Raw genomic sequence first — 13,481 nt, 5'->3', positions numbered from 1 at the left:
TTTATGGTGTGGTTGCATAATTGTGTAAGGGGCCATTATTGCAAAGTTTAGTTTGTTGTTCTTGTTGACAGTAAGTACACCTCACACCACTATACTAACTACGCTTTAAGAACAGTAATGTATCAAAAGTAACACCAATGTCAACACATTCCATTCCAACATCCATTCCTTTCAATTCACAAGTTATTGTCCCCAAACTGCTAAGACCATGACTTTTGCATTCAGTCAGAGACTTCATTCACTAATTTACTATATGAGTGGATCTCAACCCAAAAGCAGTAATACCACCTTGTAGCTTGATCTTGTCAGATCTCTAAACCTAGGCAAAGGGGGTTTTGGTCAATTCTAAATAGAGACATAAATGTCCTGTGTAGATTCCACTCTGGCCTTGCTCAATCTGGCCTCATTTACAATGTCCTTCTTAATTCAGCTGTATCTCTCTTCTTTACTTAATCTCCTGTGCAATGGATATGCTCGTGCAAAAAGACTAATAAACATTACCAATGTGAATATTGGACATCAGTGACAGGTGAAACGGGTCCTCTCCTGTACATTAAGAGTTATTAGAATCCCTTCCATAACAAATCCAAGGAAATATCATTAACAGTCATTCTGTGAAATGGGCTGGGCAGATAGGTATGTGACCATCAACCTTCTATAAAGAATGCTGGTGATGTGGCAGGGCTTTACAAAATGGAGGTGAAAAAACAATTGTTAATAATTCTGCTTTATGATTACAAATCCCTCCACTACACAGTGGAGGTAGAACCTTTGAACACTCTTGTCCTAGACAGCCATGTATGAGAGTTTGTTGTCACCTGACATGTAGCAAGCTCTGCTGTGTCCAGTAAGAGTACCAGCTGGAAGAGTGACATCACTGCATCCTTGTAGATGCTTGGCAAGTTCAGGGATGCACAGCTAAAACAGACCAGGGAGATTAAAGCGTATGTTTTCACTGTCACCTGTTACCTGTCACTGATCAATTGTGCACCAGCAATCTTGACTTCAACTGTCTTCATCAGGTGCTACAATTTAAAACTAAAAATAATATTGGAACTTGGGTGATAAATTTACCGAAAAGTGTCAAAAAAGAAACTTATAAATAAGCATTATCAGGAAGCAGTCATCTTTGTTTAAAAGGTTGTATTAAAAATGGTATCTTTTGTTTTACTGCCAACTGGTATAAGTTTATGGATCTCTTTTTAAGAGATAGTTTTAAAGTACCAGTAATGCTGATGTATTGTAGCTGAACTGGCAATGTTAAACTAATTGATAACAACATTATGATTTCTAATGCAGCTACCTTTAAACACAGGAGACAGGTTTTAAACATAGATTTTTTTAGCTGTTGGATTGAGAGAGTCTTGGAATTCATGGTATTTTAAAGAAGCAATCTCCCAATAATCTAGTCAGTTACACAATACCCAGAGAAAAGCAGTTAATTGAATTTCAGCACTTTAATGTTCCAAATCTGTTCCAAGTGCAACTTGAAAAAATAAGAAATTCTGCTTACGTTGCATCCACTAGGATATCAATGCAAATAATACAGAAATTGCAAGAAAAATAATACAGGACAGAAGCCAATTAACATCAGCTCTGGTATACAGCGCTACATGACCTTTTTCAGAAGGTAATTGAAAAAACACAGAAAGAAATCTAGTTTACAGCCATCCCACTAATTTGCTGTAAACAAATACAGTATGTCTTTTTTTCTCCCCATTTATATTGGCATTCTAAAAATTGCTTGTGTTTAAAAGTTTGTCAGAAGTTAATCAGCTCAATATAATAAAAGGACAAAACAATATTGGAATGGTCTACTGTGGTGACCAGGGTCATGGTTGAAGGAGATGCTGTCTTTTGGTTGTTATGTTAAAGTGACGTCAGAGTGAGAAGGACCGTGCACGCTACTACTGCTACTACTGAATTACAAACATTCCATAATATATCTATAATATTACAACTAACAATCTTTATATAAAGTTTTACTTTGTGTTTTCGATTAACTACGCCATTGCCGATTAACTACGCCGACTGCAGAGAGTAAGCCCTGGGTCACGGTCAGATAGGGGTCTAGACCCCCTGCACATCAGTCACCAATCCGACTCAGCAACAGGTTCTCTGCTTTAGGTGGCAGCGCCTAGCAGCCATCTTCAGTGAGTCTCTGAGAATTGAATTAAAAACTATTAATGACTTTCACACATTTGAAGCAATGCTTCTTAAAATAGCACCTGAATCATCTACATACATTCTTTTCGTGTACAGACCCCCAGGACCATATGCATTGTTTATTGCTGAATTTGGAGAACTGCTCTCTGATTTAGTTATTAATTTAGACAAAGTTGTAATATTAGGTGACTTTAACATACATATGGACATACAGACAGACACCTTCAGTAAATATTTAATCTTTCCTTGACTCTGTAGGTTGTAGACGGCATATAACAGGACCAATACACATATACAATCATACACTAGACTTAATTATCACTCACAGAGCTGATAGTCCATCCCATCAATAACTCTTTTTATGACCACTCTTTAAATACTTTTGAGATTCGACTGCCCTTGATAGCTGCAAAGGAGAAGACTATTACAACATGACACATCAACAGGGGTACTTCATTAAATTTCATGAACGTGATGGACAATGCTAGGTTCATCTCCAGTAATAATGTTCAAGAAATTACACATAACTATAATACAGTGGTCAGACAGGCCCTTGATGAAATTGCCCCGTTAAAGACTAAGGTCGTCAAAACCACTAGACACTCTCCATGGTATAATGATCACACACGATCCCTTAAACAGGAGTGCTGCAAACTAGAGCGCAAATGGAGGTCTACTGGTTTCCAAGTATTCAAGTCGGCATGGACTGATAGCCTGCAACAATATAAGAAAGCCCTATATAGAACTCGTTCAGCTTACTACACTGAACTTAGAGAAAGAGATAAAAATAACCCTCGCTACCTATTTAAGGCAATAACTAATCTAACAAATAAGACCGATTCTATAGCACCATGTAACTTTAGTAGTGACAATTTCATGAACTTCATTAACAATAAAATTAACACCATCAGACTTCAAACACAATCAAATAAGCCGCAAAGAAGTCTGGTACAGAAACAATATGTGCACCTCTTTAGTGTTTTTCAATTAGTTAATGAAAAAGAACTCAAGAAATTAATTATTTAAACAAAGTCAACCGCCTGTCCGCTAGATCCCATCCTCACTCAGCTAGTCAAAGATTCCCTCGAAGTACTGGTAGTACCTATAATTAGTATGATGAACATCTCCCTTGCATCAGGCGTTGTACCTGACCAATTTAAGGTAGCGGTTGTTAGGCCGCTCCTTAATAAGCCAAATTTGGATCCACAAGTTCTTAACAACTACAGGCCGGTCTCAAACGTCCCATTTCTATCTAAAATTCTTGAGAGAATAGTTGTGGCCCAACTTCAATCGTATCTGGACTCAAATAATATACTTGAAAAATTCCAGTCTGGTTTCCGCCCAGGCCACAGCACTGAAATTGCATTAACAAGAGTTATAAATGATATTCTGTTAGCTACTGACACGGGAATGCAACAGTGCTTGTACTTCTAGATCTTAGTGCTGCCTTTGACACGGCTGACCACTCTGTTTTGTAACACAGGCTTGAGATTGAGGTTAGCTTATGTGGAACCGTCCTTAAGTGGTTTACTTCATATTTAACCAATCGTTTTCATTATATTCAAATATCTAATAATTGTACTGCTTCATCAATGTCACCAGTTCAATTTGGGATACCACAGGTATCAGTGCTGGGACCAATATTGTTCTCTCTCTACATGCTGCTGCTCGGTAGGATAATACAAAAACACTAACTTTCATTCATATGCTGATGACACTCAAATATACATTTTGCTTACACCTAACGACAACTCTTCTATTATTACTTTAGTTAATTGATTAAGTAAAGACTTGGATGTGTGAAAACTTTTTGTTGCTCAACTTTGATAAAACTGAGGTTCTGCTGTTAGGAGGCAACAATACCGATAGGACTACTGTAACTTACCACTTAACTCAGAGAATTTATAAATTTGCCTCAAAGGCTCAGCACATAACCAAGGCGTTATATTAGACACAATGCTCTCATTTAACTCTCATGTTAAAACAGTATCGAAAACATGCTTCCTCCAATTAAGAAATATTGCAAAACTAAGGCAGTTTCTCTCCACTCAAGACACAGAGAAATTAATAGATTCGCTTGTATACAGCAGGTTAGACTACTGCAATGCCCTACTATCAGGGAGCACCCACCACTCTTTCAACACCTTACAGCGAATTCAGAATGCAGCAGCTAGAATTGTTACTAGGAGCAGAAAGTATGACCATATAACCTCTCTTCACTGGCTTCCTGTTAGGTACAGGGCTGACTTCAAAATCCTTCTACTTACTTACAAGGCTTTCAGAGGTCAGGCACCTGTCTATCTAATGGAACTTATTAATGTATACCATCCAAGTCGCCTGCTTAGATCACAGAATGCAGGTCTTCTTCATATTCCACGTATTAATAAAAAAACAGTTGGCGATAAAAGCCTTTAGTTACAGGGCCCCTAGCTTATGGAACAGTCTCCAACCCGATATTCAGGATGCCGAGTCAATCTCAGTATTCAAATCCAGACTGAAGAGCTATTACTGACATACAGAAGACATGATGGATGGATGGATTAAAATTATATAATGTTAGCATGCCCAAAGGGGTTGGGCAGCCAGTTGACCTTGGACCCCTAGAGGGTTTTTTTTCTCTTTACTAAGGAGTTTTTGGTTCCTCTCCTCCGTTGTCTTCTGGTCTTCTGTTCTGTATTCACAAAATGTATGGTTACTTGCATTCTTAAGCACCTTGGGATAACCTTGTTGTGAAAGGGGCTATATAAAAAATAAATTGAATTGAACTGAATACTTAATGTTGGCAATATGCTGAAATTTAGCAACCGGTTATTTGTGTCACAGGTTACGCTTCTCACTCCTTGATACAATGCTTCATTGAAACCTCAAATGAAAGGAATTCAAACCAAGAGTAATCAACTGACCTTCACATGTCCTTCCTTGACTTCTCCATACTGGACATGTTTCCGCAGGTGGTTGCAGATGGCTCGCAGAGTGGGATGGATCTCCACACAGAAGTTACATCTGTAACCAATGGGAGCTCTGTCTGCACTGCTGTCCGACTGAAGGACAAAAAAGACAGCTGAAAAGTTGAAACCCCTTGTCCTTTAAGAAAAACTAAAGGCATTAATAATAAATACACATTGTAATTCAGGATACTTTCAGAGTAACTGAAAGAACTTTAGTGAAGAATAAAATTACATTAGATAATTTCTTTGCAGGAAAAAATGGGAAATTTAGATAGGAATACACATATCAAGCTTATGTAAGTTTCAATGTGAGCCCCAAACTTTTGGGGCAGAAACGTCTCCATGTACTATATACAGTTGTATATGGAGTGCCCAAACTTTTGAACATGCCACATTTACGTTTTTTTTAAAACTATTCACTTCAGCAAATAGCAAATGTGCATTAAAATGTGGAGAAATATGTCATGTCTAAGTTTGTACCCTGCAGAGGTTGTGTTAACTTCTTTTCACTTAAGAGATTCTTTGAAACATGCAATTTGACTAGGGTTACCATACTTTTGCATACACAGGATATCTGCGATATCTGTTGATTTGTGTCCAAATCAAAGTAAGCGAAAACGAAGTCCACAATTCATGTGTACAGCCAAATATTTTTACACGTAAAAAGGTTTACATTACTATCACTAGAATGCTTTAGTGTATTATTTGAGGTGAGGTCTGTTTTGATATAAAAAAATCTTGATGGTGATCCCCTGGATTTAAATAATGCTAAATAGAGGCAGTTAAAGAGGAAATCAAATGAGGAACAAAAAATAAAAAAAACTGCCGTTCTGCAATGATAGTGTCACTGCACAGTAATTATATGCTCCAAAACATCTCCATATCTGAAACCTCTAACCAATAAACAGCCAATATGTGAAATATGTCCTCTCAGCATGGCCACCTAAGACACATTCATCTAGCACAAGAAGGCCAACATTGCATCCGTGGAATAAACTTGCATGTAGACTTACACAATAGTTTTATGCTGTTCTGTATTTCAAGTCAACAGGGGACAATATTCATAAATAAAATCTCATACCCACAGTCCTTGACTGTTAAATACTGTATAGCTATTTTTAACATGATATATATCATAATGAATAAACAAGATACATAAAATGAGTAATATTTAATAGAATACGGTATGATTTTTTGCTAGGGGATCAAAAATACAAAATGTATTCTATTATACATTAAAAACTATTAATTTCTGTAAATGTACTTTTATTAAATTTGCATGCAGCTTCAATGTAAGATACTTGTGATGAATTAAAGTAAGTACATTTCTGCCTTTACAGAAGAAGCATGAACCTTCCCTTAAGTAGCTAATGAAGTGAAAACATTCAGACAACCATCTGAACTCAAGCCTGTCCAGGGCAAGAGACAAATCCCAAAAAGAGACCAAAGAGATTCACTGATCTGTTGAAGTACTCAAAGTTAAGGCTAATTAGGCGGGTTCTAGCCACTGTCCTTGGAAGGTGCAAAGGGCAGAGCTCATTCACAGATGAAATCTTTTTGGGTAAAATATATTAAAAGGCCAAATGCGCCGAGACCACAACAGATCCTTTGGCACAATTTCTATTTTTTTCTCATGAATTTATCATAGCATGTGAAAGGTACTGAACAGAAATCATGTGGGATTTTAAGCCCTCAATCTATCAAATGCTACACTGTAAAATGAACATTGAATTAATGTCCCAGAACTGCCAATTTTTTTAAATTTCTCTCATCTTGACTGTAATGGGATGATACGTTTTCCACTACAGGCTAAAGCACTGCTTGGCATCTTTTCTAATAAAGTAAAACATTCCAATTTCTTTTTTACTTTCACTTTGAAGCAATTGATTAAAAAAAATAGTTTGGTTAATTAGAATTGGAATTTTGAATGTTCATTGACTAGAACATTAAAACTTTGGCTACATCATTTATTTGACAGGAGCAAGCAATACTTATTTTGATTAATTATAGTGATAAAAACAGAATCCCATTTTAGTATTTGAAACTGTACTAATAGACTTGGATAACAGTTCTTAAAACACTCTTAAATATCAAAATGTCCGGCATGTCAAAATTATGAAATCATTTAACTTACCTTCTCTGCTTTGCTTTCAGTCTGTTCATTTCCCTTCTGTCTGCTCATAAGCTGTTTCCTTCTCTCCTGCCGTTTTGCTCTCTTCTGAAACTCCTCATTGTGGTTGATTAAGTGTGTGCTAAGTTCTATCATTCCTATAAGCTTGATGTCACAATGGGCACATTGGTAGTGATCATCAGTGGACCGTGTTGTGCTGGGCATGATGGTGAAGTCCTGTTTGAGGTCTTTGCTGTGGTAGTCAGTATAGTGCATGCAGAGTAGCTCAGCTGTATTGAAGGACAATTTGAAGCATTTAATGCACTTGAATGGCAGCCATTCAATATCTTTCTCTTGCTCAGTCTCTGGCTGTTCTTCTGTCTGTTTCCTTTCCTCAGATGTAACATTTTTTTCAGGTTCCTTTGCGTACACCACTGTGAAGTAGCGCCCAAGCTTGCTGGAATGTTGCCTCTTGGGAAATACTCCTGGGTGACGTTTGATGTAATGAGAAACAATACTCTTCTTGCTGAATGCCTGGAAAGGACACAAGGAACATTTCCTTCTCTCCACTGCTAGTCTCAGCTCTTCACTTAATGCAGGACCTTCTGACTGAGAAGTCACAGGTACTACTACCTTGTTAGGCTTCTCAGTGGTAGTTTTTGAAGCTGCCAGGCAGTGGGTATAGTATGCATCAATGTCATGACGCTTTTGGTAATGGGCTGCCAAGCCCTTGCGAATTGGGTTTGTGTAGGAACACAAAGCACATTTAAAGACATTGTTCTTGCCTTCTGGCTGAGCTCTGACATTGTTGTGCTTGATTCGGTAATGCCTAGCTATGCCCTTTCGTGTGGAGCAAAAATACTTGCACAATTGGCACCTGAATACAGTATGTTTTTCACTTTTGGCAACAGGGAACTGAGACAGAGCTGGAATAAACTCACCAACTTCTTGCACTTCTACAAGATTTGCAGCACTGCATTCAGCAACTGTATCATCTTTAGAAACCGAAAAATGGGAGGGAGAAGGTTTGAACATGTCTGATGCAGGTTGGTTGTGGTATTTTTCATAGTGAATTTTCAGCTTCTCCAAGGTTCCATGAGTATAAGGGCACATTTTGCACCTGTAAGCACCATAGCCCTGTCTCTGTGATTTACATTTTTCATCTCCATCATTTACTTCTATCACCTGCTCTATGTCATCAGCAAAATCTTCCGCAGTGACCTTAACTAAAGGGTGCCTCTTCTGGTAGTGTGTGAGCACTCCATGGATGCGAGAGTTCACATAAGGACAGTGCCGACACTTGTAAACAGAACTGGGATTTATGTCTGCTTCTTGTGCAAAATCAGCAGCCTTAACTTTCATGCCTGGATGTTTCTTGCCATAGTGGGTCAAAAGACCATGTAGGCTGTTGTATTCAGACAGACAAACAGTGCACTGATATGGGTTACTTGAAATTGAGGTGCTAGCAAAGGAAAGGTGAGTGATTATTTCAGGGGAAGCTCCTGAAACTTCCACCGATTCTTCATCTTGCTCAGAGGGTTGACGATGGAATGGACTGGCCACAGAAACATGTGCTTCAGTCATTGAAGTTTGCACCTTCTCTGATGCATTGTTCCCTTTTATAATATCCAGCAACACAGATTCATCTCCTTTGATGGCCCATGGATGAACAGCTTGATAGTGGTTGGTGATATCCCAAATGGAACAAGCCTCAAAGGCACAATCTCTACATTGGTAGTGCTTGGTTTCTGAACTTCCCACTTGCTGAGTGGATGAAGTGTCTGGGCCTGCCCACAACTTTGTGGCCATGTAGGTGTAATCTACGTTGTGCTCAGGATGACGTCTTTGGTAATGCATGAGCAATCCATTTGGTTCGGCATGGGAATAGATGCACCACTCACAATGATACCCAGCCTCCAGAATGCCATCTTGATAAGCCCAATGCAAAATATTTATAGCTGTAGCCTTTATAGTAGGATGGTCCTTCTTTAGATGCTTCTTCAAAGCATAAACATACGGAGATGAGTAGGAGCAATGTCTGCATTTCAAAGCCCGCAGGGGCCTAGTCTTCTCAGGATCAGAACCTGAAGGTGAAGTTGACATTGTCCCCGACTGGCTCATTTGAGCCCGCTCTCGTTGGCTACGAACCACAGCAGTGTGTCGTCGTACAAGATCAGCATTTGCTTTTACATCTCTGTGCTTCTTCTGGTAGTGTATCAACACTCCTTTCACAGTGCGGTTCCCATAGTCACAATGCTGGCAGAAGAACATCATTTCTACTTCTCCTTTTTCACCACCAGACCTAGACTGGGAAGAACTAGACACATCAACCCCATTATTAAACTGGTTTAAAAACTGCTTCGGTGGTGCAATCTGTAGTTCCTCCATTAGCTTCATAAGGCCTGGTGTAGGAGGAGCATGTTTAATATATTTTGCTGTGACCTTAATTTCTGGGTGTCTCTTTTGGTAATGAACAAGCACTCCTACTACTGAACGGTTGCTGTAAACACAGTGTTTGCAATAGTAAATCTCTTCTTCCACCTCTGCTGGAAGAGGATTAGATACCTTTGGAGGGGCTGGGTTGGTCATATCACAGATAGAATTTGTTGTAGTCTGAGACCTATCTACAGAAACCACCCTCATAGTTTTCTGAATACGGAAATATGAAGCCTTTTGCTCTGGATGCTTTTTCTGGTAGTGAACCAAGACAGAGTGCATGTTGGGGCTGGCAAAGGAACACATGTCACAATCATAGACCACGACATTGTTCACTGTGGTTTCTTTTTGTGAATCAGTTTCTGAACTTGACTCTTGGGTTTTGGAAATACTTTTATGAACAGGACTAGACTGAGAAGAACTGCGGGCTGCAGGAGAAGAAGCTGCAAAGTTTTTGGGACCAGAATTTAAGATTTCTCTCAGAGTTTGGGACTCACTGGTCATCTTTTGAGGCTGATCAACCACATAACTGGAAAATATCATGGCATTGTTGATTTTCACTGTGGGATGCATTCTTTGGTAATGAGGCATCAGGCTTCGAACATTTGGACTGGTATATAAGCAGAAGCGGCACCTATAAACTAGATCAGGTTGATTGAAGTTCAAGACATTGCTAGCTTCAGGATGATGTTCTCCATAGTGCTGGTTAAGATCATCAAAATTTGTATATTCAACATAACACTCTAAGCAACGATAGACAGCGCTGTGATCATCTGGATCTAGGATGTACCTAAAGCTAAATTTTATATATGGGTGCATTCGCTGATAATGTGTGCTTACACTGCGGGCAGATTTGTTATGGTAATCACAATGTTTGCAGTAAAAAAGGGTTCCAGATTCCTCGCTGTAATCAATGCTATCTTGAAAAGCATCTCTGGTCTCTTGATCACCATGACTATGCAGATCTTTGGACTGACTAGAAGCACCATAGTCATCTTCAATATCCTCCTCATCCGAAATGGTCAGTTCAATTGTCATATCAGTTGAACCAAATTTCTGCTGCAGGCTAATCTTCTCTTTTGTGGAAAGGTTATCCTGTTGAGAATTTTCAGCTTCTCTCAGGTACATTTGGTGCCTAGACTTGGTGTAGCTCCGATTTTTTATCAGTTGTTCAGCTTGTGTTTCTTCTTTCTCCTCATCCATTTCAATTTCAACATCATTTTCTTCTTCTTCCTCTTCATCATCCATATCCTCCAAGTTGATGACCGTGTCCTCTTGCTGTTTGCTTTGACTAATCTTGCTCTGAAGATTGTTAGCAATTTCATCTATTCGAGTTCTTTTTTTGACTGGAGACAAATCCAAAGGTAAGTCATTAATAGATTTCCTTGCACTCTTGGAACCTAAATGTTTTTTGGATGAAAAGCCAAGAATTGAGGTCTGTGTTTTCTGCACATAGTTTGGGGAGCTGTATGTCTCTGTTTCAGAGTCCTGCAGCTCATTTGAGGACCCTTCAAAACTGGGTGCTTGCAAGTTGTCACAGTAAGAATGTTTATGTTGCTGGTGGACACGCAAACCTTTCAGAGTAGTAGTTGAAAAACTGCAGAGGGTGCATCTGTGAGGATTTGGTTGGTTAAGCTCACTGAGCATGTTGAATTTTTTACCATTAACTTTAGAGCTGGCATTTCCTCCATTTGTTGGCTCTGTCCCCTCATTCAGAACACCTAGGGTTTCACTGGATATGTTCACTGTTTCCCATTCAGAGGCAGTTCCTATGTGACTCTGCTTGTGAGTTCCTAACTTCAGTGGACTGGTGCAAATGAAAGGACATTCATCACACTTATATACAGTGGTCTTGCCAGAAAGGTGGATGTTCTCAATATGTCGAGAGATACTCCGGCGATGCATGGTAAGAAAAGAACAAAATGGGCACTGAAACCTGTTCATGTACCTTCGAAATGGTATTCCTTTTGTCTCCAGCATTTTATTATCCTCTTCAGACAACAGCTGCTTGGCAGAGCTTTCTACTGATGAAGAGTTCACATGATTTGAGCCATCCATTTCCGCAAGATCCTCATCGGAGCTACTTCTGGAATCATTGAGTATGCTGTTTGTCTCTATGTCTATACTTGTGTTGGGCAAATCAGAGATTCCAAATGCTGATCTTTCAGTCATAATTGAGGAGCCTGCACTATTAGTCGTCTTAGATTTCATCTGTGAATACTGAAAAGATGCAAACTTGCTTGAATGCCCAGGAGATGACCGTAACATTGAATTTCCTGACGCTCCTCTGATATTTGTGATGTTGGGCGAGGAACCTTCATTGCCACTTAAACTCTTAGGCATAAAGCTGGAGTTGGGAGTGGTCCTTGATGAGGCAGGTGAGTCAGATTTGGAAGAGCTAACATTACCTCCATCTTGATGATGCCGGAGAGATGAAATGATCTTAACCATATTGCGGTGCTTCTTCATCATGTGATCACACCATCTCTCTCGTCGTAAAGTCTGGTAACCACACCACTCACACGAAAAATTTCCTCTGGATTTGGTTAAAGGCTTGACCATTGACTCCAAAATACTACGCTCAACTACCTCCTCTGGCAGATCACTGGAAGGCTCCTGTGAAGATAATGCTATGGAGGAGGATTCTGAGATGGCCTCAGCAGCAGACCCTGAAGAGTCTATCAGGTTGCTCTTATGGTACATCTTTTGGTGTTTTAGAATCCTGGCCCGACGTGGAGATTTATAGGTACAATACTGACAGGAGAAAACTTTCCCAAAGCCATCATGCATGAGAATGCTGTAGTTTGACTGTTTAGAAGCCTGTGAAGACTGTGGATTCCCTCCACTTAGCAAAGCACCTGCAACAAAACCATGGACCTTCCTTGAGTGCTCATTGAGAAGGGTTTTTGATCTAAAGTAACGGACGCAGAACTTGCACTGGAAAAACTGGTTTGCTGGCTTAGAAGACTGGCTTACTGGCTGATTGTAAATCACTTGGTTAGGACTGGAAAAGTGTCCAGAATCAGAATCATAAGAATGAATCCCTAAAAAATAAATAAATAAAAGACAGAAAGATGTTAGATTTAATTCGTTGCAAGGAAGGAAATGCAATTTTATTGCAGATTTTTTGCATCTCTCAAACAAAAACACACTGCAAAGATGTTTACATAAATTCTTGCTAAAGATCCTGTGAAAAGCATCCTGCTTTTACATCTCATATATTAATTCAGAACAAAAAGATTTGCTATCCTTTATTTAAAGCTATTTTGAGACAAATATTCAGAATTATCCACAAATAGCATGATTTGGGGATAGCACATATTCACCTGATTAAAGTTGTTTCATTACAGCTGTAACACTTTTCTAGGGTAAAAACTGTTTTGTGACTGTTTTTACACATATTACTTTCATTGGTTATTAAGCTGCTGTAAAAGAGTTTGAAAAGAGGACAATATTCTATATGAAATGTAAATTTGTAAATTTTAATTCATACACACAAAACTAATGATATTGATTGATGAGTATATTACACTCAAAATATCTTACAAAAAGATGAAGAAATTACATGGCCATATTCTGTGCACTTTTAATTAAAATATTAATCATGAGGTAGAATTTAAGGCTTTAGTTTTGTGATACTCTCCACTTCTAAGATTGAGACTGAATAGGGATAGGGAAAAAAAGCTCACTGCAATTTAAAAGGCCTAACATGGAATCCGGATTCATGTGCAACCACAAGAATATTATCCATCCACAAGCTTAGGTGACGATTCAAATGACAATAAGCAATAAGAAACTAATTATGAATGCACATGGTTCCT

At 38.8% G+C, this 13,481-nt stretch overlaps 1 protein-coding gene across 2 annotated transcripts in view; it reads right to left on the bottom strand.

Moving 5' to 3' along the window:
• Window positions 1-13,481, bottom strand: part of znf462 (zinc finger protein 462) — a 95,064-nt gene that overhangs the window by 47,408 nt on the left and 34,175 nt on the right. For both annotated transcript variants that reach the window (XM_088629457.1, XM_088629456.1), the window contains exons 3-4: window positions 7,249-12,704; window positions 5,070-5,207 (exon numbers count right to left, since the gene is read on the bottom strand). In XM_088629457.1, coding sequence (XP_088485583.1) covers window positions 5,070-5,207; window positions 7,249-12,704 — 5,594 coding nt within the window. The remainder of the gene's footprint in view (window positions 1-5,069; window positions 5,208-7,248; window positions 12,705-13,481) is intronic.

The sequence above is a fragment of the Lepisosteus platostomus genome, chromosome 4 (assembly GCF_059453375.1).
Source record: "Lepisosteus platostomus isolate fLepPlt1 chromosome 4, fLepPlt1.hap1, whole genome shotgun sequence".
Classification (NCBI taxonomy): Eukaryota; Metazoa; Chordata; class Actinopteri; order Semionotiformes; family Lepisosteidae; genus Lepisosteus; species Lepisosteus platostomus.
Note: the sequence above shows the minus strand (reverse complement) of the source record. Positions and strands in the feature narration are given on the sequence as shown.